This window comes from Dryobates pubescens, chromosome 4 (assembly GCF_014839835.1).
Source record: "Dryobates pubescens isolate bDryPub1 chromosome 4, bDryPub1.pri, whole genome shotgun sequence".
Taxonomy (NCBI): Eukaryota; Metazoa; Chordata; class Aves; order Piciformes; family Picidae; genus Dryobates; species Dryobates pubescens.
This window is the reverse complement of record NC_071615.1, coordinates 11,823,649-11,851,231: the sequence shown is the minus strand read 5'-3', so window position 1 is coordinate 11,851,231 and position 27,583 is coordinate 11,823,649. Positions and strand designations below refer to the sequence as shown.

The window sequence follows — 27,583 nt, the reverse complement described above, 5'->3', positions numbered from 1 at the left end:
TTCAAGAGCTTTGGCTCTTGTCACATCCCCACTGCAGCACACCCAACTGGAGCCCTCTTGGAAGGTTGTCAGGACCTCCAGGAGCCCCTGGCCTACTTCTGTCACCTCCAGGTCTTGCCTTGGTGGGGGGCACCATCACTGACTCCTGGCAGCACCACCTGCCAGGGGTCGGTGCCAGTCTGCTGGCACCACAGCCCGTGCAGGGACAGCCCTTACCTGTAGTTCCCTTTCTTAGTCAGCAGCTCCTTGAACTGTCCCAGTGTCACCACACGCCCTTTGACGAGGGTGCGGTAGGGGATGGGCTCCCCGCAGAAGTAGTAGGCGACCACGATGTTCTCACACGGCTGGGAGGTGCCACTGCCCGGCCTCTTCTGGGGCTTCAACCTGTTGTTCCAAAACACAAGTGACCTGCTGAGTATCAGCCCGGCTGGCAGCACGGGCAGAGCCTGGGTGGAGATGTCCAGTTAGCACCTAGGGCCCTCAGGGGCAACCTTTCCTCTGCCCACCAGCTCCCTTGGCATGGAGCCGCATGCTGGGGCTGGGGAAGGAGTAAACGGCACTTGGAAAGGCTGGATGGGGCCAGACTGCAGTTGCAAGGAGGGTGCAGGTTCTACCTCAGCCCCTTCAGGCTGAAGAAACCTGTCCCCAGGTTTTGAGAGGGCATGGTCCTCCCTTGGGGAGTCGTTGGGAAGCTCCAGGCACTGCAGAGCATCCCAAGCCCACACAAGCAGACCCTGGTCAATATCAGCATGTTCCTGGTGCATACCAAGCAGGTAGGACTGGACACATGCCTGAGGACAACACCACTCAGACCACTCAGGATTACTGCAGCTGTGGCCAAAACAGCTCACACAGCTTCTGCTGACCCATGCCTGCAAGGCTCCGTGGACAGGGCTGCTCCTGATCCCCACAGCTCCCATCGATGGGGGCCAGGCTCGCAGCAGGATGTGCCCTGGAGGCTTTGGGGCCCATCCTATCCGTGCAGAGAGACAAGGCAGCTGCCACCCCCCAGACGTCAGTGACTTCAGAGCTCCTGTGCTCTCCTGGCTCAGGATGTCGCTCTGGTCTCTTGCTATGTGGTGCCATCACTAGACTAAAGGTGTCAGCCTGGTCCTGACCCTAATTCAGCAGCAGACAAAAGCAGCAAGAACCAAGCTTGGGGTGCTTTGCCCTTCTGTGCAGCCTCTCCTCTGGCGTGCCGTAAATGCTGGGCAAACACAGGAGCAGCCTGCACAAACTGCTACCCTGGCCTGTGTGGTCCCAGCCAGAGGCAACCTTTTCCTTCAAAGGCACATAAAACAAAATTGGCAGCTTTAAAATAATATTTAAAAAGCAGGCTGGGTGAAAAACAGAGGATTTTGTATTTACATGGCTGGAAAGTTGCTACAAACCCCAGAGTTTGCCAGGCAATGAGGTAAGCTTGGAAGTGACTCCGGCCCTAACCTTTCAACGGTGGCTGGCGGGCAGAGCACCTTTTGAAGGGCATGTCCACATACACGTGGGCACTGCAGAGCAGACAAAGTCTTCTCCCCTCTTTCCAAAGGCAGGAGAGGGCTAAAGTTCAACTGAACAACCTTCCTGGTGCCTGCTCTGCCTGGGAGACCTTTGGAGAAGATGCAGAGACAAGGGTCTGCTCCTGGTGCCAGCGGAGCTCTCAGAGCCTCTCCCATGCCCATATCAAAGCACAGGATGCCCTTTAGCTAGAAAAACATTGAAGAATTGAGTCATCCTTGGAAGGAAAAAAATGAGGCATTTAAAGGAAAAATGGGTCATAAATTCAGGCAAATTCTGTGAACCCTGCAAGCCAGAAGTTAATTGAAGGGGTTTGGAAAACCTCAGAGTCCCAGAGCAGCTCTCAATCTGCTAGAAACAAGTCGTGACTAAGGAGAGCTGCTGTGTGCTTGGGGACCTGGGGACACAGCTACGTGCCCTGTGCAGGCACCAGAGCCTCTTCCCCCAGGGCTGCCTTTGCCTGGGAGATGCAGAGGTCTGCCAGCCTAGAAGCTAGAGGGGGACTGTGCTGGTGGCTGGGAGCCTTCCTCCTCTTCCTGATGTGTAATTGATCCCTGAAAGGCTGTTTCTGAATGTGCTCAGGCCAGCTGCAGTGCTCACCTCTTTCCAGAGCAGAGATGTGCCCCAAAATGATGTCCAAAGTGACAGAACCATAGAATTGTTTTGGCTGGAAAAGACCTCCGAGATCATGGAGCTCAACCCTTTCCCCAGCACTACCAGGTCACTAAACCATGTCCCTCAGCACCACATCTGGACTTGCCAGCATGGAAGGTGACCTTTGCTAGCTTTCTGTTGGTCTAACAGTGCAGGAGGCCAATCTGCCCAGCTCTGAAACCCCTCCAGGGATGGGGACTCCACCACTTCCCCAGGCAGGCTGGGCCAGGCCTTGACAACCCTTTTGGGGAAGAAATTGTTCCTCATGGCCAACTTAAACCTCCCCTGGGGCAGTTTCAGGTCACTTCCTCTTGTCCTATCACTTGTTCCTTTGGAGAAGAGACTGAACCCCACCAAGACTGCCCCAAATGACTCCTAAAAGCAGAAACTCTGCAGACCTGCACAGAGCTGGGCTAAGGCCAGCCCCACGGCTTTGGGTGTCCCTATGTTTGCCAGCAGTCACAGCAGGGTCAGACGGAGCCGTGCAGCTGGAGCGGGATGCAGACAGCCCAGCCACAGCCACTGATGCCCAGCAGGCTGAGCACAGCTGCTGAATGTGGAAGCACTGAAAATGTCATTTTGCAAGAGCTCCTCTGGGGAGAATGAGACAACACAACAGCCCCCACTGCCATCACCGCCAGCAGATCTCTTGAGACCATGGCTTATCCAAGCAGGACACCAGATTGTCTCTGGGCCCTGCCTCATTAAATCTTCCACCTGCACCCATCTCCTGGGTGGCAGTATGACCCAGAAACACAGCCAGGTGCCACCACCCTGCTCCTGCTGAGATCACCTCCCTTTGCTGCATCTGCCACAAGCACAAAATGTGAGGAACTGGCAGCACTCCTCTGCCTGCACCTGCTGACCACTCCTCATTTTTTCACCATGTAACCCAGTGGTGTTGTGACAGAGAAGCTAAATATGGGTTACAGCACCAATCCCACCTCGCTGTGATGCAGAGGTGAAGCACCCAACTCAGCCCTGGGGCTGGAGAGCCTTGGAAAGCCTGAAATGCACCCAACTGCAGAAGGTGTCTCAGCCACCAGCATTGCTCCTCTGAATTCAAGGCTTGGCCCAACCCAATGAATTCCAGGCTGAGATCACATTCATGTTCTGCTTGCAAAGCTCTTTTCCCTGGTGCTAATCACCCCATCCAGCTGCAAACACAAGTGAATGGTGACACTGAGCTACTGCAAATGGCTCAAAACCTGGCTGTCATGGAAGGACCTTGATGGTCACTGGGACACCAGTGCTGGAACTGCAGGTTATTCAGCACCAGACACTTAGTCCTGCAATACCTGCAAGATCTGAGATCTAAGTCCCTCCAAATGGTATGGAACAGGGAGGGAAAGGCTTCTTCTGCAACACAGTGCAAGTGCTGGGACAACAGGCACTGGAGCTGCAGGGCAGTGGTGTGGAGGGAGTGGGGCTGCTGGGGCCCCAGCCAGGGCAGTGGGCAGTTAGGTGGGGAAGGGCACTGCTAGTGAGCCAGGTAACCATGCTGGCAAGGTCAGCTTGCCCCTGCCAAGCTGGCACAGTGTCCTCTCCTCCCACAGACAGCCCAAGCTGGTGCCTCAAGGGCAGCCCTGGGCTCACCTCCACCTCTCCTGCTGCTGGCGCCGAGCTTCCCCAAGGCTGCTGACAAACCTGGGGCACTGGCTCCAATTTCCCAGAGCCTGTCACAGCTCCCGACTGAAATAAATCACAGATGGTGTTTCCATGTCAGCTCCCCGCTCTGCCTCTGCTCTCCAAAGAGCCATGTGGTCTATTTTCAGGCAGGCTCCTGTGCTAACCATGGCAGGAGCTCTCTAGCTCAGGCATGCTTCAGCTGGAGCACCCATCCCTGCCAAAACCCAGCAGAGCGATTCCAACACCCAGGGTATCTTTGGCTCCCTGGGGATCACTGCATCCATTCTTGCCTTCCCCTGGACCTGGGCACATTTGATTTTCATGAACAGTTCCCTGACAAAGAAGGTGGCTCCCTGTTTTTCCATGCATGGGGTAGGCCTGAGAGATCCCTTCTCAGCAGGAGAAGAGGCAGGCCTCATGAAGAGCTGGGATTGCTCAGGCTGCCTGCACAGCATTCAGCACAGTGCTCACAAAACACACCTCATTACCATTACAGTATTAATTGCATGTGCACACAGCCCAGGGTGGTGTTTCCAAAGTGTGCACCTGCACCTGGACATTTCTGGGGAAGGTGCATGAATTTAGTAGGGCTGTGAACGACCCTGCTAATAAACCCCATCCAATTACACCCACTGGAAGGCAGATCAAATAAACCTGCCTGAACCTGAGGAGGGTAGAGCCCTCTCATTACCTGGCTTTCACTCAGTGCTCTGCCATAAATATGCAGAAGCCTGCCACATGGTCACTGCAAGCAAAAATAATTGGAGCTTGGCAATTAAAAGAGCTCCTTCTTGAAATTACAGAGGTGGTTCTAAGAGCAAGGCTGCAAAGTTTCAAGTTTTCAGAAGACAGCTATAAAGCTGTGAAAGGTTTTTAATGGCCAAAGTGCTTTTAGCTGTTAACAGTAATTATCTGACACTTCAAACAGGCTTTTCATCTGAGAGCTCCATGTTGCCCTGCAAATAATGTTCCCTACAAGAAAACCCAGGAGCAGAAGGAGCTCTGCAACAGGCACTGAGCTGAGTCACAGACCTGGGTACAGCCACGCAGCAGGACTGCAGGGCACTGCTCTCACCCAGTGCCACCAGCAGCCCTTGCTGGAAGCCTGCAGGAGATGTAGATAAAGAGTCAATACATCATCTTCTTCTGCACTTAACTCTACTCCTGCACCAAGCTCTGAAGTCTCTGTGAATGAGCAGAGAGAGCTCTCCCATACCATGTCCTTCTAGGTTTGCTCCCCTTGCCCAGTTCCTCCTCAAGCTCTCAGCAGCCCCTTCCCCACCCTTCCAGGAGCATTTCCAGCCTCTCCATCCACAAACCACAAGCCCTTCAATGTGAGTTTTGGCATCAGCACCACCATATCAGAGGCAGTAAAGCAGAATTCCCTGACCCCTGCATGTGCTGCCACCCAGACGGTGCGGGGAGCTGGAGACCAGAGCAGAGGACATGGATGTGAGCTCCAGCTGCCCACCTTCAGGGCAGTCTCCCTGCTCCCTCCCATCACAGACACCACTGCTGTACCTTTGCTTAGGAGGGAGTTTTCCAGCCCTTTTTTCCTCCTCCTCCAACCTCCTGCGAGCTTCCTCCAGCTGGGTGAGAGGGTTGGGGGCTGGGTTGGGCGGCATGGTAGGATCCTGGATGAAGGGGTGCGAGGGTTGGACGACGTTCCGGAGCTGGGCGCTGACCCAGGGATGCACCGCCACAGGTCGCTCGATGGAGAGAGGTCTGCCCACGTCATGGGACAGCTGCTTCTTAGCACCTGAAGAGCTGCACACAGAGACAAAGGTTTGACATGGACTGCAGAGCTGCTCTGCACAGGCACAAAGTCCTAGGGGGACCCACTGCTTCAGCAGCTGGACGGGGCACCCCTGGGAGAGGGGAGCGCCATCCATCTCTAGAGGTGATTTCAGGACAACAGGGAGCAACCTAACCCTGACACAAAGCCCACACTCCTGCTTAAGGGTTCTCACCAAGTGCACAACACTTCAAATGAAACCACCAAGAGGCAGCTCTCTCCTTCATGACACTCCCCCAGCAGATGCTCTGCCATGAGCTGATGACACAGGCTGGGAGCCTCTCCATGAACTGCTGATTGGCATCTCCAAGGAAAGAGATGCTGCAGGGATGTGCTCCTCCTTCCCCAGCCCCAGCAGCAGAATCTGCTGCCTGACTTCATGGTGACCTCGCACTGCCCATGGCCCTGGCACTCAGTCCCAGCTCACCCTGGCCTCCACTGTCCAGAAGAACCCACCAGCAGTTTCAGCACTCAGCCACCAGCACAGATGTGTCAGGGGGGATGAGACCCCAGAACTCTCTCAACACCATGCAGCAAGCACCAGTTTATGCCAGAGACACAAACAATGCCTGAGGGTTGGTGCCTGCAGATCCATCTGACTCCAGAGAGGTTCCTGAGACAGCCACATCCTTTGCTCCACTCTAGGAGGCAAGGCCATCCCAGAGGATACTCCCAGCACTGGGCAACTCTGACCTGTGCTCAACTGCTTACTCAGTGCAGCAGGTCCTACATTTCTACCAGCACTTTGCAGAAGACCCAGGCATTTACCTACAGCAAAAGGTTAAAGTAAACTCACTGCCTGCCTACTGTGTGCTGCTTCAGCCACCTCAGAACCACAGAGGCAACTTGTGAGTCTCCTGGGGCTGCGACCTCCCTCCTGTGGCCACAAGTCATCCTTCAGCAAAACCAACTCTTATAGGGCAAGCCTAAGTCTCAAAATGGTCTCAGCCCCTGGGTCTAGTGGATTCTTGTCTTCCTAGGGTCTCCAGAACCAGGCAGACCACTGGACAGCCCTGTGCAGAGGGTGTAATATGACAGTGTGAAGACCCCTCACCCTGCCAGCCCTTACCCATGGTTTGTTTTCTTATGCCTGCTGATCTCCTTCTCTCCTTCTATGATCCACTGAAGGATCTTCTGGTTTCTCTCCACGTCTTCAGGAGATCCTGGCATCTCATAGTTGGCACCATCACTTTTCCCTGAATCAGTCTTCTTACCATTTCTTTTGGAGAGCAGACTGGCTTTCCCACTGCAAGGACAAAGCTTGAGACATTAGCACTGCCTGAGCCAACCCCCTGCAGCCCTCAGCAGAGGATGGACATCTCTGTCTCCAGGCAGTCAGCCCTGCTGGGGGTCTGGTGCTGCCTGCAGTACAGATGTGGTCCTGGCTTCCTTCTGCAGCCCCCAGTGCTACCATAGTTTGAACCAGCTGTGCATGATTGAGGTTAAAAGTAAGACTGGCTAGACCTAGGCACAGCAGGTTCCTCCATCCAGCCACCTGCAGGGAACTTCTCCCCTGGCCAAGTGAGCCACAACTATGTGGCAAAAAGCCCAGCAGATCTGCCACATGAAGGGTTGTGTCAAACCCTTTGCTCAGAGCATGAAGTTCCTCCTGGTGCTGCACTACAGCAGAGACCTGAGCCCTTCCCATCTCCTCCAGACTCACTGACAGCCCAGACTGATGATGTGCCAAGCCCAGCACCCGCTTCTCACCCCCATCTGAACCGAGGCTTCCCACCATGGTGGAAGATCACATCCTGGGGAGGGGGCTGCTTTCTTCTGTGAGAAGCCCAGGCACCTCAAAACCCATGGCCAAACAGACACCAGGCAGTAGCCAACACTCTGGCTATGCTTAGGGTTGCAGCCAAGGCTCCTACAGAACCCCCACACGTCAATGTGCCCAGCTGGGCAGCCCCATGCTCAGGTGGCCACACAGAATTCCACCCATGCTGGCCTGTCAGTACCACAGCCTGTCATTTCATGGGGCCTCCACCATCCTCATCACCTGCCTTACTCTCCACGTCCTTCCTTCTGCTTCTGCACAGGAAAAAGAACCTGAGCAGCAGAGAGCAGTGACAGCCCCTCGGGCAGCTTTGCTGGGAACAAAGGCCTGGAGAGCAGTTGCTGAAGATCTACAAATGCAGGGCAAACTGACAACTTCTCTGCTTCCCACCCCCCATGAGGATAGTGGGTATCAGATGAAATTCTCCAGCAGCACTGCAAACAAGAAGAAAGCCTCTTTGCACAGGTTGTAATCATCCTGCAGCTGTGGGGGATAGCAGCTCAGCTGGGCTCAGCAAGGAGCCTCTTGCCTGTCAAACCAGACCATTCAGAAGGCAACCTTTCTCTTGTGAAACTCTGACCTGGGCACTGCCAAGACCTGGGAGTTTGTGCCAGAGAGACAACAGCTCCAAAAGTGCTTCTTCTAACCCCCTTAACCATGTGCTGTAGTTGGTGCTGCAGAGAAGTCCTGGGTCTAGATGGGACTTTGGGTGGACCCAGCAGGGCCATACTCACGCTCTGTCAAAGCAACAACCTCTTGCCACAGAAGCAGGGCAGATGTAGGTGCTTCTCCCTCCCTGCAGAGCAGTGTGCTTTGGCTGCCTCTGTACTCTGCCTCCCACTCCAGAAAGCTGTTCCTGTCCACTGCAGCCCCTGCCTTCACTAAACATCCCACCCCTGGTACTCTGCAAAGCATCGCCCCAGAGCCACAGCTCTCCCCTGCACCTGCCTCATCACCATCCTCATCCTGGGCAACCCCGAGCTCTGCTTCCACCTTTGCAGTCATCCGGTAACAGGACTAGCAAAGTCCACAGCAGAGGAGCTTTGTCCTCTGCCCTCAGCATGGAGGGGATGGAGGAGTTCAAATGGCCAAGATGGACAAAAGCCCCTAAGGCAGCAAAATGCCTTTTCTGGGCAGAGGGTCCCTACCCTGCTGAATGTCCCCTAGGGCCAGGATGCCATGGCAGCACCGTGGTGTCCATCACATTGTCAGGAAGAGAAAGGAACCCTTCTGTTGAATGGGTTAGGCCTTGCAAGAGGGAAGGCAGCTTTTGTCCTCTCAGAGATGCCTTAGGAGAGCAGTTGCTGCTGCCCAGGACACAGCCTTATGCTTACAGCAACTCCTGCTGCATGGTGAAGAGCGGTGAGAGGCCCTTAAGCCATGAGAAAACGTGGTTCAAGCACCACAGCCCATTTGTGACAGAGCTCCCTAGAGAAGCCAGGGCTCTGGGGCTCCTGTGGGGTGCTGCCTCAACTCACCTGTAGCCTAAGGAGTCCATGGGGCCGGGGGCCATGCCCAAGCTCTCGGTGTAGTTCCGTGCCTTGGTTGCATAGTTGTGCGGATCGACGTTCCAGGCGAAGCTGCTCTGCACCCGCTGCGTGGCCTCGGCCTCGATCTGCTCTTTTGGCTTCATCCCGCTGTGGTGATGGATGTGGTGGTAGATGTGTTTGTGGTGGTACAAGTTAGCTGCATCCAGTTTCATTCCTGATTTGGTTGCGTGCTTGCCGTGCCCCGGAGGAGCGGTGCCCAGTGTCCCTGCCAGCTTCCCCAGGTGGCCGCTCTCGGGGGACCGCGGCTTGGGAGAGTGGCGGCCGGGCCCCGGGGACTGGCAGCCTGGGGTCTTCATCACACGCTGCACGTGCTCATCCAGGATGCTCTCGGGGTTTTCCTCGTGGGCATCCCTCATCTGCATCCCAGCACAGCCCATCTCAGCGTAACGAGGAGCAAAGTGATGAAAGGCTTGGGCAGAAGGCATCTTGTGGCTAAGGACTGAGGGCCCAGAAGAGACATCTGCATCCTCACCCTCTTCTTCCTGCAAGGCAGCAAAAAGGGCAATCAGAGAATGGCAGTGGGGTGCTGGAAGGGGTCCCTAGTCTCACCTCCTGCTTGCAGCAGGGATGCTGCCAGCTGTTGAAGGGGTCAAGCCTCACTCTGTCCAGCCAGATCTTGAACGTTTTCAAGATGTGGATCCACTGCTCCTCTGCAGACCTGTCCCAGACTGTGCCACCCTTCTCTGGAAGAACTTCCTTAGTGCTCAGGCTGATCATGTGCAGTTCCAGCTGTGGTTATCACCTTGCTGCTACCAAGCAATGCTGCTCAGGTCTCTGTACCTGCCTTCTGAGCTACTATTAACAAGGGTCTCCCAAAGGCAACCTCTGAAGTGCAGCCCACACATCACAACCAGCATTGACAGATGCAGCTTCTGCTAAATGTCACAACTCAGCTGGACGTGTGAGCAAGCAGAACCTCACGACAAAGCTCTCCAAGCCCTGGAAGGTAGCTCTGTAACAACCAGCAGCTGAAAAAAATCCTTACTGCACTGTACCTGTGCCCTCCTACAAGGCTTTGGCACATTTCAAAGTTCATCAGAGCCCAAAGATGCAGGAAATGTGGCAAAACACTTTTTGAGTCAGGTGAGGCCGGGGGGCGTCCCCACCCCAGTGACAGTTCCCAAAGCAAAGCAAAGGGTGGGCCTGGACCAGGAGGGAGCAACTGAAGGTCAACAGCAGCAGAAAGAGTTTTGAAAATACAGCCCTGATTTCTCCTGAGCATGCTAAGGCTGGTGGAAGCCACTTCATGCAGATAAAGGAAGGGGCTGGAACTTGCTCTCGTAGCTCCCAAGTGTCCAGGACATGCTGTCAGCAACTCTGAAGTCCTTGCCAGGATGAACAAAACTCCTCCATGCTGACAGGCACAGTTTTGATGCTGACAAATTCCTTTACACTCCAACATAAACTCAGATCTTTATGAAGTTTCTTTATTGGAAGTCAGGATTCCTATTTGTTTTTAATTACATAAGCAGGATTCCAGTGAGTCCTTTAATCCTGCTGCTCTCCTCCTTTGGCACAGTAAAGAACTCAGCTGCAGTGGCGTACCCCTGCCCTGCCAGATAAATGCATCTGCTAGAAAACACTGAGTGCCACCAGCTCTGCCTGGCGGGTGTCCTCATCCATCACTTGCTAACCAGCTTCAAAGACTCAGCTGCCAACCACAGAGCAGGAAAGCAAATAACAGACTTCCTCCCAGTGTCACACCTGGGGGCTCAAACCTCAACGGGGGACAATGGCAGGCTTTGAAAGTGCCACAGGCGTGGGTGCCGCAAGCCTGGGGAGGTGACACGATGCCCACGTCTGGAGGGGACACACCACTCTCTAACAAATTGCTTTGAAGAACTTCAGAGGCACCTTTCATCTCCAGCCACAGCACTGCAGCCTGCCAAGCGCTGTCCCTGGGCACCTAGCTCAGGGACAAGAAAAGCCGAGGCGTGTGCTGACTAAATCCCTGCCACGGGGTAAGCTCTTGTTAGCAGTTTATGAAAACCTAATGATATGCCTCAGCCCCTGGGAGCCTTTTAGGGCTGGTTCCTATTTTCTGGAAAACTCTTGGGTTTAAACACCAACTGATGTGCAGGGCAAGATCTGACCCTGGCACAGATCCCAGAGGACTGGCAGCGTGTCCTTTCTGCTGGCAGCCCAGAGCCCTGGCTGTGCTCTCACTCCACAGCAGGGTGGCACAGAACTGACAACCCAGGGTGGTCCAGCAAGTGGGTGACTGGGATTTGAGAAACCTCTGGCTGCCTGCTACTCCATTTTGCCACTAACTGGGACTTGGTACTTTGCCTTGCAGCAAGACTGAGATCAGGGTGGGCTAAGGAAGGAGAGGGGTGCACTGGTTTGTCTTGGCTCAGCTCATCTGCATCACTGAGCAGGAGATCTGGACCCCGAGCAGGACTGAGTGCTGCTGATGTGAATGCTGTGCAGGCAGGTCCTGGGGCAGCTGGTTTCCCACCCCCCCCAGCACTGGTGTCAGCCTCACACCAGGTAGGGAAGCCCCAGTAGTGAGAATATGGCAGCTAACAAAGGAATTGGAGTCCCTATCCCAAATTTCCTCTCTCCTCAGGCAGGGCAGAGGCCAAGGGTCTGAGTCAAGGCTGCAGATACCAATTCTGCCACGAATGTCACTGCCTCAGTCTGCAGTGAAAGAAACAACACAGGGCATGAGTCTGGGGCAGCACAAGCTAGGGCTGCAGTGCAGGACATTGGACACAGCTGAGTCAAGCCCTGGCACTGGAGCACTGCAAGGTGCTCCTCAGCTGAGTTACCTGACTTCAGTCTGTGCCTGGTGGGACTTTACAACCCTCTCAATCTTGCCTGCACCCCCCTGCCTGAGCCTGCTGCCTAACTTGTACCACTCTGCCTACCCAGCACCCTCACCCTACCCACAGCTGGCGCAGGCAGGAAAAAGGGAAGATAAAGCAAGGACAGGACCAACTAGGCACAAGCAGGAGGTCATAACACCAAAGAAACCCACAGAGCTGGGGAACAGCCTCCTAGACAAGCTCAGCTTCCCTGGCCACAGGGGTGGTGTGGGCTGCAGATCCATGCCTGGGCACCTTCCCAGGGTGAGCTGGGCAAAGCCTGGCAGCCCCGGCTGCCATAACCACTAGATGGTGCTTTGTTGACACAGCATCACCAGAAACCTCCCCCCTCCTCTGCCGGGGGCAGCTGCAGTCAGAGCGGTGAGGATTCAACTCTGCCGACTGAGCTATTTTTGCTCTCCAGCAAGGTCGGGGGTGCCCTGCCCTTTGAATTAGGAGGCTGAGATCTGCACTGATGAGCTGCAGGCAAGAGACACCTCGCTGTCCTGTTCTGCCTTCTCCCAGTGCCACTCATCAGGCTGTTACTGGCTGTGGAGCACCACAACTCACCCAAACCCGAGTGCTTTGTGATCATCATGCAAATGATTCCCTCTCTGATTTGATATTCAAATAGTGACAATCTCAGCTCTGGATTTGCTTCTCTGGCCTTATTTTCAACGTGCTCAGCTCAGACAGAGAAATCTGTGGGATCACACAGCTTACTGTGTGATCCCATACTGAACTGTGTGATCCAATACTGATCTGTATGATCTGATATTGCAGCTTCCACGCATGGACATGAGGCTGAGGTGGCTCCAAAAGTAATAAAGGAACAGAGTTATCCTCTAAACCTTCCCCAAGCTGCTCAGAATAATTAATGAATTCAGAGTTTGGTTTCCCTGAAGCCCAGAAATCTTACAGTCTTTTCAGTCAAAGGCATTTGGCTTTCAATCAGATGCCTCTTCTCCATGTTACTGCATGATGTGGCTTTGAAAAGCAACCTGCAGGCAGCTCAGCATGTGGGAGAGAAATTCTTTTTTCCTAGCTTCTACCAAATATTTCCAGCCTCTCTGCTAAGCTGGTAACTGCTGAGTGTGACTAAGGTTGGTGCTTTTCCCTCTGCTGCTGTTCAGTGAGCCATGTGGACCTAGGAAGAGGTTACCCTATAGTCCTGGTGTTCAAGTCCTAGAAAAAAAGCCCTGTGATCCCTCAGGATTCAGGCTCTCCTCTGGCTGGTGGCACCAGCTCCTGCACCTGAGGTGCTGACCTAAAAAAACCTACAATTGCTTACTCTGAGCTTTTCCTGAATGGCCAAAGCCAGGTGCCAGCCAGTTAGTGAAACACGCTCTGCAGACAGCAAAGAGGTTTCACAGAGAGCATTCGTGGGAGTCCTGGGCTTAAAAATAGATTAAGTGACATAAAAATGTGTTTAAACAGCCTTAGATTTATCCTGTGGTCTGTAGGTGTTTACTGATTTTATGGTATCACTACTGGCAGCCTCTTCAAGGAGGCAGAGGACTGGGATAACGTTGTCTGGGACAGGTTGGGGCTGCAATGGAGGCACACAGGGGGAGGAGGAGAAGTGCTCTAGGGCTGTGGTAGCAGAGAATGCTGCTGGTTACATTGGCTTTGTCCAGAGAGCACAAGGTAACAGACAGGACAACAGAGCTACTCCAGAGTAACAGCAATCTAAGCACAAACCAGCACTTCACTGGCAGGGAACCTGCTGGAGCTGGAGGCAGCCTTCCAGATCCTTCTGCCCTCCTCTGCATTTGAAACGCAGGCCTGATTTAAGGCTAATACCACAACCTCCAGCTCTTTAAACAAGAGCTTCTAGATGATCATTTACCATCACTCCAGTGGGGCTGGAGGGTGTGCCCTGAGTCCCTGCAGCTCAGCTGCTCTGGAAACACTGAGCTGGGTGGGGTGGGCACTGACACCTCTGCTTTAAGGACTGCTGCAGGTTACTAAGCACAGAGCCTTCGCCTCAGGGCCACAGCAGCTACCAGCTGCAGGGACACACAAGTTTGTAACAGAAGGTGACACTGGGGATGTTTAGTGATGCTGTGGTGTCCTCTCCTGTAGCCTCAGCACAAGATGTGCATGTACTCAGGAGCTGCAGCATCTCACAAGAAAAGATAGGGTGTAAATGTTTCACATGGGTAATTCTAGATGGTGGTGGTGGAGCACTGGAGCAGGCTGCCCAGAGAGGTGGGGGAGTCTCCATCTCTGGAGGCATTCAAAACCCACCTGGATGCTGTCCTGTGCAACCTTCTCTGGGTGATCCTGCTCTGGATGGAGGGTTGGACTGGATGACCTCCAGAGGTCCCTTTAAACTCCTCTCATTCTGTGACTCTGTGTGACCAAGACCTCATTCTCTCTTTTGGAGCTTGTTGTGGAGCTGAAGGCCTCATGTTTGCCTTAGTTTATCTAGAAAGGCCTTGAGCTGTGAAGGGCCCCAGTGGTACCAGGGCTCCCAGTAGACACAGCTTGCTGAGCTTCTCAAGCCACCCATATGGAGTCAGCATGTTTCTCTGCCCAGGAAAGGGTGTTTGAATGCTACACCTGATCAGTTCCACATTTTCCAGGGCTGTACTAGGCACTGATGGGCAGAACCCTTTGGGCTGAAGTAAAAACAGCCTGCTAGCAGACACAGACACCTTCAAGCATAATCACCTGCCACCCGGTTATCATCTGTGGGGGAAACTGAGACCACACAAAACCCCAAAGGGAAAGGAGAACTCCCATTACAAGGTCCCCATGCTCTTATGGAAGGGATTGCTCAGCCAGGAGAGTAAGGGTGCCAAAAAAGAGGATGGAGAGCATCCACAGCCTTGACTGGTGGCAGACAGGTGCTCTGCCCTAGCAGGTATCTCAAAGCAGAGCGATCACAGAGCCCTGCACGGATGGGGAACAGGACTGTGGAAGCTCCGGGGGCAACAGGAGCCTCCAGAAGTCCCTGTGCAAGTGATGTTGCAGCAGGGAAGCGGTCACCCCGCTTGCTTCCACAGCAGGAGAAGCTCCCTGTGGCATACAGCAGGCAGACTCCCAGGCCGGCAGAGGAGGCAAGAGGTCACTGACCGCTCGAACGCGTTTGAGGCGCTCCTCCAGCTTCTCCTCCGCCTCGCGCTCCCTCTGCACTTCCTCCAGGCGGTTGATCAGCTCTGCGGCAAACTTCTCCGGCTCCACGTGGATGTCCTTTGGCATTCGGTACGTCCGCTGTGGGGAGAGCACACGGGGCTCAGCAAGGGGCAGGGACAGCTGCAGCCTCACCGAGAGGCTTTGCTGACCGGCCGGTGCCAGGGCAGCTGGCAGGGCCAGGCTGGCAGACACAGAGGTGCAGCTGGAAGCTGAGCCACCCCCATGAGCTCCCCAGCGGGCACCAGCTCCACACATCACCACCTGCCAGGGAAAGGCTTCAAATGAGTTCTCTCGGCATCAAGCCCCGCTTTGGGGGGACTATGCTTGCTTTGCTCCCTTACAGTCAACAGGAGTATCTGGGCCTCAAAGGGTGGAAAGAGGATGCCCAGACAAACCTCTCAAAGTCATGTCTGTAGTAGAGATGTTGTCACTTTCAGGGAGGACTCGCACACACTTACTCACCTTAGTTACTCCAACTGGGTCAATGTGTGCTGGGGAATCTCTGTAAGCCTCACCAGAGAATCACAGAATCCCAGCATGGTTGGGGTTTGGAAGGCACCTCTGGAGACAGAGTCCAACCTCCCTGCCAAAGCAGGATCACCTAGTGTAGGTCACAAAGGAATGCATCCAGATGGGTTTTGACAGTCTCCAGGGAAGGAGACTCCATAACCTCTCTGGGAAGGTTCTGAAAGACCCAAGTGGGCCAAAGAATTCTGTGTTGGGAAATACAAGAGGCTGATGAACACTGCAGGAGGTTTGATGCCTCCATGATTCCCAATGGCCGATGACATCAGGAAGGCAGGTCAAAGAAGACAAGAGAAAAGAACTTTGGGGCCCCAATGTGTCCCAGATAAATGCATTCCCCTGTCATGTTTTCAAACCACAAATGGTGTTTCTGTACCAGAGACTGGTGGCAGAGCTCACAGACAGCTGGATTTCAGCATCCACCACAGCAGCACACAGGGCTTAGTGAGGAGCCTGCTGCTGCAAGGTGTGAGGACAACAGCACCAAATGCTGTGAGGAATTCTGAGCAGCTTCCCAGCTTGAAGCAAGAGAAAGCTCCTCTAGCTGTAGTTAGCCAGCAGCACAAGTCCAGGGCTCCTCCTGCATGCTCCTCACTCATGCAGCACAGCAGAGAGGTAACTGCAAACCTTCTGTTCCACCCAAGAATACTACGAAGCCACCTTGCAGCTTCCTTCATTGTGGGGCAGGAAAGGAGAGCTACAGCAAAAACATCCAAAGTGGCTTCTTTATGCAATTAGACAAAACAAACAAGGAGTCCCCTGTCTTAATGCTGGAGAATTTGCTGGGAGAAAGGAGCATCTCCCATCCTCTCCTGGCAATGGATGAATGCCTGAGCCAGGGTAAATACAGACCATAGAACAGTTTGGGTTAGAAGGGACCTTCAAGATCGTCTACTCCCAAAACCCCTGCCATGGGCAGGGACATCTCCACTAGACCAGCTTGCTCAACTTGGCCTTGAACAGCTCCAGGGAGGAGCATCCACGACCTCCCTGGGCAACCTGTTCCACCACCCTCACTCTAAAGAATTTCTTCCTAATCTCCAGTCTCAATCTCCCCTCTTCCACCTCAAATCCATTGCCCCTCATCCTAGCACTATAAACCAGCTCTCTTGTAGCTCCCTTCAGGTACTGGAAGGCTGCTCTAAGGTCTCCCCAGAGCTGCCTTTTCTCCAGGCTGAACAGACTGAGCTCACTCAGTCTGTTCTCATCAAGATTATCGAATCCAACCATTGCTAGGTCACCACTAAACCAAGTACCTAAGCACCTGCACTCTCTAGGCTTTTACTCTTCCTTTGGGAACTTGCTAGTTCTTTCCTTCCTTGGTGCTCCAAAAGACTCAGATCCAAGAAGGAGATGGCAAACCACATGAAAAACAGCCCTGACTGGCTGGGTAATGGGCTCCTGCCAGATGCACATACAAAGGTCTCATTGCTGCTAGGCCTTCACCCACTGCATTCCTGGGCACAGCGCCATTTCCCCAAACACAGCTTTCCCAACCTTAGAGCACTGGGGAGCTAGTGAGTTTGGAAGGTGCAGAACACAGCCATGCACATGCCAAAATGGAGAGCAGGACATCCTGCATGGCCAGCACATGCCTGCTTTGTGTGGGGGCAGCGCGGCGGGCAGCGGGCGCCTGTGTGCACACCATCGCCGGGGGTCCTGGCTGCTAAAAGTGAGAGAAGCTCCTCCTGAGCTTTGACTAACAGCCCACTTGCAGGGCCACACCATGAGGTCTCTAAAGGACTCCTGAAGAGACTTTTTGGAAGCAGGAGGGTCTCTGCTGTCGCCAGCAGGACCTGTTCTCAGCATGTACTCTGGCTGCACTGCCTGGACAGGAGTCCATAAAACCTTCGCTCAGAGGCTGCAGCTGAGTCATGCTGCACAGTTTGAAGCCTGCTGACACCACAACAGGGCCTGCTCCAGCCATGGGCCTGCTGGGAGCACCGTGTGCAGGAGCACTGCACAGCTCCCTGCTAACCAGGGCTGCTTGACTCAGGGAGAGAGGTGGGTTTGGGAGACTGGCTGTGCAGCACTTCACACTGCTGTTGTCACAACACCTTGGCTAATTACCTGCTCCCTGCTCAGCTGATTGATAAGCGAGGGTACAGCAGTGCCTCTCTGAAGTCGATGCCAATTCTGTGTCAGTAATTGGCTGGCAGGAGGTGCCAGAGTGTCTGAACCAAACTTTTATTCCCTGGAGAAGGACTAGAACTAACTCTGCTCCTCAGCCCTCCGCTCCCATACAAACAGGCATCGAGATGCCTTTTTCCCTGGGACTGAAAAATTACAGCACAGAACCTAACAGGAGCAGTGGCTGCTTCACAGAAAAATCCTTGTGAAGCATCTGTGTGTAGTTTAGGAGGAATATGTAATCCTAAAAGGCCATGGACATAAGGAGGAGAATATAAAAATTTATAAGCAGCAGGTGGCCAATTTAAACCTTGGTTTTTTATTCCCCACCCCTCTTTTTTTTCAACTGGTTTCCAAGAAAGGTCGATAAAATTTAATGCTAAGTAAAACTAATTAGCCTGCAAGGAACTGCTGCTGCAATGACACTTATTCAGTGCAACAAAAGAAGTGTTTGGCAGATGGAAGTTGGTTAGAGCAGAGCTCACTATACATATTTAATACTCCCCACTCTGAGTTGCTAACCTGCAGTTCAGCCAGGCACTGCCAGAGCACACAATCCACAGAAAGCCACCATTATTGTTATCCGGAGAGCTAAAGCCACTGACGAGCTTTGAAGTCAGAGAATATGCACTCAGTAGTTCCCCACTGTTGGGGAACAGCAACAACAACAAGAAGAAATAAAGGCCAAAGCTTTCAGACTGCAACCCTAACAAAGCCACGCTTACAGTAAAGCCGGCATCGAGCGCAATCAAAAGGCAACCGGCAGCCTTTCAGCAGCAGCCACACTGTGAAAGGAGAGATGACCGAGCAAGGATGGCCAGGGAACGTCCACAGCCAGGCTTTCATTGTCAAGTCAGTGATCAAAGCACAGGAGACCCTCTTAAATCTGAGGAAAATAATCTAATTTAAAAGGCAAAACAAAGAGTGGTGGTTTTAGGGGGGTGGTGTTTAAATCAGATTAAAACGAGGCTGCATTGCTGCCGCTGCTGTGCTGCTTTGAGCTGCAGGATGAAAACAGCTGTGGCAAGTATGAAGGCACTTCTGCTAAAAGCAGATGGAGGGTTTTTTCCCCTCCTTATTTGATCTGTGCTGGAGTCCAGCTGTCCAAAGGGGAGAGAAGCACCTTTATTCCCTGCTAGACATTAAATGTCACTTGTAACTTTGCACAAAGAGCAGAGCTGCAGATGGTGCTGCAGAGCTCCCCTGGTTGTGCTCATCTCCCAGAAGCCGTTTGCTGACCTGGAGCAACTGGGGAGACAGCATCAGACAAATGAAACACACCTGCACCTGCATTGCTTTCCTGCCTCATGTCCCCAGGCAGGCTTTGCAGAGCCCTAGAGGACAGGCTCCACCTCCATTTGCTGGCTGCCTGCTCAGGACGGTCGCCCTTCTCCCCAGCTGACCTTGCCTGAGAGCTACATTAGCCTCCGTGTCCAATGGCCTCCTGCACCTTCCACAAATACCTCCAGCTCACCCCAGGGCACATAACCTGCCCACAGGTAGATGCCAGCCAGTGTTTCCCTCCTCCTCCAGGAGAAAGCACCAGCTACTGCCTGAGCAGTGAAGAAAAGCAAGACGTTTTGGGCAGCCCTGGCTGATGAGCCTGGCAGAAACCTACCAAGCTCTTTCTTATGAGGGTGGATCTTTGTCTTAAAATATCCCCACCTGAATATAAGGAGGGGTTAAACTGCAGCAAAGCAGAGCTCTGTATGCTGGAGAGCTGACATGGTTTGCATATCTGCCTCTGGGGAAGGGGACAGGCTACTTACAGGAATGTGAGGTAGTGGCACTCGTCCGTTTGCTTTGGCACTTTCTTGCATCTCTCGGCGATGCTGCTTGCGGAGCCTGTACGGAGGGATCCCATCTCTGCCAGAGGAAAACAAGAACATGTCCTGCTTTAGTGCCTCTCACTGACATACAGCATTGGGCTAAGCTTTGCTGCTGCAGAGCAGCAGGTAGGAAACCCCTTCATGATTGAGGTGTTGCACCCATAGGGAGGGTGCAGCAGAGCAAGAGGAACTTGCATGGGACTGGTGCTCACCGAGGTCCCTGCACCAGCAGCTCTCCAGTATGAGGTGGCAGAGAGGCTTACAGCATCTGCCAGGGGCAGGGCTCCTGTGACTGATGCCCTGGAAGAAGGACTTGGACCACATCCTGGTACCTTTTATAGTTGGGTGATTCCTATAAAAGAAGCTGTAATGTACACAGTGAACCACTGGGCAGGCCAGGAGTGGAAGGAGGAGTGGGAGCTCAGTAAGCATGTCCGAGGGGAGCCCACTTGGGGAACAAGGAATCTATTTGTAAGAGTGTGACAACTTCTCAAATGGCTTATCAAAGGGAAGGGGCAGGCTCCACTGCTGTTAAGATGATCTCTAGCTCAGTCAGAAATGATGGGCTTGGTACTGGAGTTCCCCTGTGGAAGAACCTAGCCCTCTGCCCAGATGAGACTGGACAAGGTTAGGGAGTGAAGTTATAGGCAGCAAGACCCAAGTCAGCCAGCTCTGGTCAGGTTTTTTGCCTTAGTGCAAGAGCTGGTGACTGAAGTCTCTGCAGAGGGAGGGACAATGGTAGCAACGATTCATGGTCTGACTGTCTGGAAGCCAGGTCCCTGACTCTGCCATGAGCTGGGGGATGGTGCAGAACTGCTCTGCTGAGTGCTTCTGCAAAGATGGGCACTGGATGCACATGGATCCCAGTGGTGGAGGTCAGAGGCACCACTGATGAACCCCTGATGGCATCTCTGGCTGAGCATGACTTCAGGCCAAGCAAGGAAATGCATTTCTGTTCTCAGCAGCTGATCACCTTGCTGACCACCCTGTTGGCACCTGGGGATGAGGAGAGAGCGATTGAAGCAGAGCCTAGTCACGAGGTAAGGAGGTGGGCCCATGTCCTGGTGACACAGACTGATTGTGAGAAAAATCAGCCACTGCAGAGCCAAATGGCAGCCTGGAGCTTGGCACTTTGGGGTTCTTCTGGTTTATTTTACACATTTCCCCAGGGCAGTATAAGTCACCACTGGGCAATGCCACAGAGACACGTGGAGGTGACCAGAGGGTGTAAGCTTAGGTTTGGCTGAAGCACCAAATCACTCCCACACACCCCTGCTGTGTCCTTCCCCGAGCAGTGCAAAGAGCCCATCCAAACACATCTCACAATCACAAGATGTTTGCACAAGCCAAATGCACTTCGCACCCTCTCCCCACCTGCCAGGTACAGCTGCTTCTGCAGAACAAACCCCAAACTGTTCCACCAGGTTTTGAAAGCCTTTTGGCAAGGGAAACATCACTCACTGCAGCATTTTGCCTGCAACCCACCCCAGCTCCAGGCACTAGCCTGTGAGGGGATAGTCACCAGCAGCTCTTTGTCCCATTCCCACCATGCCAGCTGCTCCCTGGCAATGTGGGTGCAGGTGGAACCATCACCAAATGACATCAGAAGAATGCAGCTTCAAACCCACGCATTCAAAATGAAACACCATGAAAAGAAAACAAACCCCATGGTTAATGGCAAGTGCTTTTAGTAGGACAGCAAACGAGACAAGGGGAAATTAGCCCAGCTAATTACAGCTCTGGCTGGTGGCTGCAGGGAATGCAGAAGGAGGAAGAGCGTGGCTGGAGCATCACCTCCGCTGTGCCTGGCAGTGACATGTTCTGGGAGCGGAGCGGTGTCCCCAAGCACTGTGACTCTGACAGCTTTCCCTTGGCAGTTTTGTTGTCATTAATGACCAACTTCTGTTTGAGACCTAACTTCAAGAGTCACAACACTTAAAGGGTTTCATCACCACAGGCTGGATGGCAACAAAACAATAAGCAATTTGTGCTGGAGTCCAGCTCTGAACAGTGATGCCCACTGACAGGACAAGGGGCAGTGGGTGCAATCTAGAACCCAGGAGGTTCCACCTGAACAGGAGGAGAAACTTCTTAGGTGTGAGGGTGCTGGAGCACTGGGGCAGGCTGCCCAAAGAGGTTGCGGAGTCTCCTTGTTAGGAGAGCTTCCAACCCCCCGGTCATTGTGTTCCTGGACGAGCTGCTATGGGTGCCCCTGCTTTATCAGGTGGGTTGGTCTGGATGATCCCCAGAGGTCCCTTCCAACCCCACCATGCTGGGCTTTCATGATTTTCAGAAGAAAAATAAACAAGATCTGGGGGATTATTTTAGCTCTCGCTGGTCATCACCAACACCTCCTGTTAAGCACCACACAAAACCTGCTGCCGGGACAGCGAATGGCCCTCCGGAGCCACGCAGCGGTTTGCAGCAGAAGCAGCATTCTGGTAGAAGCTGCAATTTTTCTTTCTTTCTCCACATTCCCCCCCCCCCATTTTTTTTTTTTTTAATTCTCCCCAGCAGCAGTCCCAGCGGAAAGAGAGACTTTTGTTCCCAGCACAGGAGCGCAGGGCTGATAATGGCCTCTAATCTATCCGCCTTCAAACACATGTTCAGCCCCGCTGTGCTGCCTTTGATGTCATTTTAACTAGATTCCCCAATGCCACCTCTGAACTTGGAACATTCCTCCGCTCAATGTGCTGTGCCAACTCAACCAGAGGAAGCAAATTCAAAGATAAGCACTTTAATTTTATCCCAACAAAACCTCATTCAATAGATGGGGGGAAAGCAAGGAAAACCAATCCCCTACTTTTGTTTTCCTTTTGTCAGGTACTGGCTGTGGGAGATTTTCAATAGATAGAGAAATAATATCTATCTATCTATATATATAAAATAAAATCAAATCCACACTTCTTCAGAGCACAGCTACTTTTAAAAGAAAACTTTCCCAAGCTGTTTCCCCCTGTTTCCTCACGGGATTTTCTTTAGCACCAGAAAGCTCTGTGCAGGAGCAAGAGGCTTGCCATGGTTTATTTAATGATAATGGGGAAAGGTGGGGGCTTGCTCTCCTCCCCAGACTAACCTGCAAGAGGCTCTAGAGGGCAGGGAGGTGTTGCTGTGGCTCTGCAGCTGCACTCTTCTTACAAGGGCTGTCTTTGCTCCTTTGCAGACAGCCTCCAAACCAAACCATTTAAGCTAGAAGTCACCATTTGGGATCTTCTACATTAAAAAGCCATTGAACCTGTTTAAATGCAGCAGCACTCAAGGCCACTCTGAATCCCCAGCCACGAACCCACAGCAAACCTGCTAGTTCTACCAATTACTCTGTTATCAGAGCAGCACCGTCAGAGGCCTTTCTCACATGAGAAGCATGCCAGAAAACTCACCAGGTGCTCTGGCCACAGGCAGCCACCTGAGGAACAATATTCAGTCTGCAAGGTGCTTTGAAGGGGTAAGCACTGCCCTAACCCCTGCTGCTTTGGTGAATGGCCATCCCTACTCTGGGGATGGTTTGGCTCCTCCACTTGGTAAAGAAGCTGTCCCTATGTGGGGATTATCAGGATAGCAAGAGCAGTTCAGGGCTGCACCACCAACACTGCTGCAAGCCCGAGGCAGGCTCTGAGCAGCCCAGGGGGAGACAGAGCCCCAAAGCACTGACCCTCCATGGAACATCAGCAGTGAGTGACTCAGCCCCACCTGTGGCCATGGCACACTTGCTGGGCCAGCGCTCACCAGAGCCTTTCACGATGTCCTCTCCAGACCTTGCCTCCACACAAACCAGCTAAAACAACACAGCTGCCATGCTGACTGTAAAAACAGGTTTCAGCAAAGAGGACTAGGGCTGTTTTGCCTACAAGGGCAGAGGAATTCCTATGACACAGGAAGACTGAAAAATAATCAGCAGAGTGCAAGCATTTAAGAGCAATGTTTTTTAAGCCACTCAAAAAGCAAACTCCTCCAGCAGCAGGGCCTGGTAACACATTGGTTCTATAAATTCAACCCATTACAAGAATATTTACCAGTGATTGGAAAGACATCCTGTTGAAAGTTTGTCTTTTAGGTAAGTGTGCTTATAGCTGGGAGCACAGAAATGACTTTTTAAATCACTCTGGAGAGCTGGGAGCTCCTGGAAGGCTTGTGCCTGCCTGCCTTCGGCCCAGTTCAGGAGGCCAGATAGTCAGAACGGTACCCAGGTCTGGCTTGTGCATGCAGCCACATCCAAACCCTTCTGTGCCATGATCAGTACAGTACCAAAGTGTGGGAGGGAGCTGGTGACCACTGCAGTACATCAGAGTACAAGCAACTGCTCAATGTAAAGCTGCATTTCAATGTCTGAAGGGGACCTACAGGAAGTCTGGGGAGGGACTGTTTAGCAGGGCTTGGGGTGATAGGATGAGTGGCAGTGGTTTGGAACTGCAGGAGGTAAGATTTAGGCTGGACATCAGGAGGAAGTTCTGCACAATCAGAGTGGTGAGACACTGGAACAGGCTGCCCAGGGATGTGGTTGAGGCCTCACCCCCAGAGACATTCAAGATCAGCCTTGATGTGTCCCTGGGCAGCCTGCTCTAGCTGGAGGTGTCCCTGCTGACTGTGGGGGGGGTTGGACAAGATGGTCTTGGAGGGTCCCTTCCAGCCCAATGCAGTCTGTGAAGCTGTGTCTGCCTTCTCCACCAGCTCAAGTTGGCCACTGCTGGCTGAGCACCTGCTGCTCCCTGCATGCCCACCCAGTTCATCTGTGCTCCTCAATCAGCCAGCGTTTGCATCCTGACTGCCTGGACACCTTCTCCTCTGCTCTCTGCCTTGGGATGGCACCCAGTGCAAGCTCTGCCTTGGAGCAGATGCTGGAGCTCTTCATTACTGAGCCTGACTGCTGGGTGTAAACAGCAGCCGGAGGAAGAACCTCACTCGTCAGCAAACAAGGCTTTCATTGCCGTTTTCCTCAGAGGAGGCCTGAACTCAAAGCGCCCAGACATGCAAGTCTTGTCAAGCAGCAGGAGTCCCTTCTTCAGCTCACGTCTGGTTGTTCTTCATTTCTGCTGCCTTGAGCAATTCTGCAAAAATCCCTTTGAAAATGGGGAGGCAGAGAGGCTCAGCAACGGCACGGAAAACCCGAACAAAACCCGGCACTGGAGCTTTAAAGTGGGTAATGAAGAGCCAGTGCTGGAAACAGACAGAGCCTTTGTAAGCCAAAGGTCAGGGCTCTACATCCAGATCAATCTGCATGCATCCAGTCTGAGGTGTACAGGAAGAAAGATCACAGATTCACCCTTCTGATTTCTGAGCCTTACTTAAAACGACCCACTGAGATTGGGTTAGTTATTAGCAGAAGGCAGCACATGTATCAGGGGTAATTAAAGCCCGAGAAGCAGCCTAAGGTAGGCATAGGAGGGATAAAACGCCTGAAGGAAAAAAGGAGCAAAGGAAAAAGAGTGCCTAGGACGGGCAGACAGAAATGATTCTGCCTGTGAAAGAAACAAATGATGGCTACTGCAAGAAAAATTAGGAGGGTGAAGAGCTCAGGAGTAAATGCTCACAGCTTATTGTGGGTAAACCCACCAGGGCAAGGCCATGAGCCCACTGGGGCTGGGTGAAAGGAGGGGGCCACAAGCTAATTAATTCTGAAGAGTTCTTACATCTGCCTCTCCTGATAACAAGAAGTTACATGACCCCTGCCAGCTCCTGAGGACTCCTCCATATAAATTGATGGAGAATGGCAGAAGGATGTGGCAAAGCAGCTGGATCCATATCAAATGCAGCTGTTCATTAGTGGTCCTCTATAGCTTTCTGTCTCAGGGGCATCCTCCACCTCCCATGTCCCTTTGGCCAAGGCCTGCCTCCTCCATTTTGCAACATACCATGGATAAGGAGTGAAGAGCTGGCACCAGGGAGCATGGTGGGCTCAAGAGCTGCTCTTAAACAGCTCCAAGCATCCATGGAGCCAGACAGCAGCATGCTACCAGCTCACATAGAGCCACCACAGCAGACAAAGAAGGCCCCTGGCTATGTCCCACAGTCGCCAGCTCACTCTATTAACCAAGGACAGGTGGGGAACTGCTGCAGCATCGTTTAACAACATGCCTAGAGGGGCTGGGAAGTTTCTCCACCAAGGCCTGACAGCTCCTGACACTCAGCATCACTACAGGAGCCTCTTGGAGGACTCCGTGCTTGCAGCACTGCCTTTATAAAATCCCTCCTCCATCTGTGAACCTGACAGCTTTCAAGAGAACAATCAAAGGGGTCCTGCTCTACAGAGAGACACTTTGCATTTGCACTACTAAAACCAGACCAAACATGGAATATTTTCCACCATTTTTTTGTGTATTACAGATGCAGTCACCACAAAAATCTCCTAACTCCTTTTTTTCTGCCATTGCAGACTACCTTTAAGGCTTCTCATGGGTAAGATCTAGGGAGCTGTCAGAACTAGAAAAATGCAGAGCAGATTTGGAGGGTGCCTGTTGGTACAAGCTGTGTTGAACTGCAGGGCTCACCAGACAAACTAGAGCTGGTCAGACACTAATCCTACTGCAGAGCAATCACAGACTAGGAACAGTTTGGCAGCAAAACCCTCAAAAGCAGAAGTACTCAAGTAAGCAGAAATCTCCACCTATTGTCCAGAAGATAGATTCATAAAATGGTTTGGGTTGGAAGAGACCTCAAAGGTCATCTAGTTCCAACCCCCTGGCATTGGCAGGGACTCCCTTCATTAGATCAGCTTGCTCTCTCTCAAACCACTTACTACAAAGCCATCCAACACTGCCCCTGGCAAGAAGCACTACAGGAACTCTGACCCAGCACCATTTAGTTGAGTTCACTCAAAGCATTTTGTGTTGCAGATGTTCCCAAGACCAGTGAGGCTTGGGTGGCCTGCACAGTGACAGAACAACCCCATTTGAAAAGGAAGTCAGAATGATCATGGCCTTGGTCTAGCCAGCTGTGGCAAAGCCTTACAGAATGGTGGAGGTTGGAAGTGACCTCTGGAGATCATTGAGTCCAACCCCTCTGGCACAGCAGAGTCACCTAGGGCAGGTCACACAGGAACACATCCAGACAGCTCTTGAAAGTCTCCAGAGAAGGAGACTCCCAAACCTCTCTGGGCTCCCCCTGACCAACACAATGACTGCAGCACTGATGAACACACATGCTGGTGTCCCAGCAGCCTGGAATTACTTACACACTGCTGTCTGTCAGAGACATCGTGTCGGCATCGCTGGACATGCTCTGCTGCTCGCTGTCGTTGGCGCTGGTGGCTGGGGCCAAAGCGTAGCCTGTGTTGACATAGTAAGGGTTAACAGGCTCTCTCCACGACCCATGCCTGCAGGAGAAAGGAGAGTCAGATGAGACAGACAGAACCATGACCATCCTCTGCATCACCTGGCAGAAAGACTTTGCCTGGAGCTCTAGCGGTGGTGACAGGCTATAGAGTAAGCTGTGTTCATGCTAAGTTGCACCGACAGAACCATGAACAATTTGACTCATAAGGGGAAGCAGAAGGGAATCCATGACAGTGAGGGATGAAGAAGGGAGGGAACAAGACTGTATGGAGGAAGTTCAGATCCTGTCTGGATTTATGGTGCCTGTGGGCTCACTGCTTGACCTTGTCATGGGCAAGGCAGGACATTTAGACAGTACTTTCCTTAGTCAGAACTGGCTCCTGCTCCTCCAGCTGTTAAGGACATGTAGCTCACCCAGTTGTGCTGCCTTTACTCCAAGCTGTTTGCCAAGGGAGGGAGGCAAAGTAAGAAGCAGCTGTTTCTTGGAGGCAGTACCTACAGCTGACCTCATATGTCACACTTGGTATATCAAACACTTGCAGATTCCACCAGGAAGGACCCTCGGAGCACGCGGGGAAGGACCCTCTGCACACCAGCTCTTCCAGTGGCTAACCTGCCCATGGATCTAGAGAGACCAGTTTGTACACAGCCACATGCCCTATCCTTCAGACAGGCTGTTAAGTACCTGTGCAAGCAGCTCAACCTCCTTCTCTTCAGCAAAATGACAGGAAAAGAGGCTGCCTGCATGAGCTGCTCGGGAAGGGAGTTCCTTGCTCAGGAGGAGACCTGCAGTAACAGTGAAGCAGCCTGTGAAACAAGCAGGCAAGCACTCTTCACACTGTCTGCCACCGGCACAGAAAATCTACTGCTGCCAGAGTGCCTCCAGCTCTGCTGCACCACAGGAGGGTCAGGTCACGCAGGCATCTGCTTGTCACTGCAGTCATTCTGCAGTCTGCCAGAAGG

The 27,583-nt window shown here is 52.8% G+C and overlaps 1 protein-coding gene across 5 annotated transcripts in view; it reads right to left on the bottom strand.

Annotated features, from left to right (window-relative positions):
* The window catches only part of AXIN1 (axin 1), a 78,595-nt gene that overhangs the window by 1,523 nt on the left and 49,489 nt on the right, over positions 1 to 27,583 (bottom strand). For all 5 annotated transcript variants that reach the window (XM_054180577.1, XM_054180575.1, XM_054180578.1 and 2 more), the window contains 7 exons: positions 26,521 to 26,661; positions 19,293 to 19,389; positions 14,809 to 14,946; positions 8,849 to 9,402; positions 6,660 to 6,836; positions 5,317 to 5,562; positions 217 to 384 (listed from right to left, as the gene is read on the bottom strand). In XM_054180577.1, the coding sequence (XP_054036552.1) occupies positions 217 to 384; positions 5,317 to 5,562; positions 6,660 to 6,836; positions 8,849 to 9,402; positions 14,809 to 14,946; positions 19,293 to 19,389; positions 26,521 to 26,661 (1,521 nt within the window). The remainder of the gene's footprint in view (positions 1 to 216; positions 385 to 5,316; positions 5,563 to 6,659; positions 6,837 to 8,848; positions 9,403 to 14,808; positions 14,947 to 19,292; positions 19,390 to 26,520; positions 26,662 to 27,583) is intronic.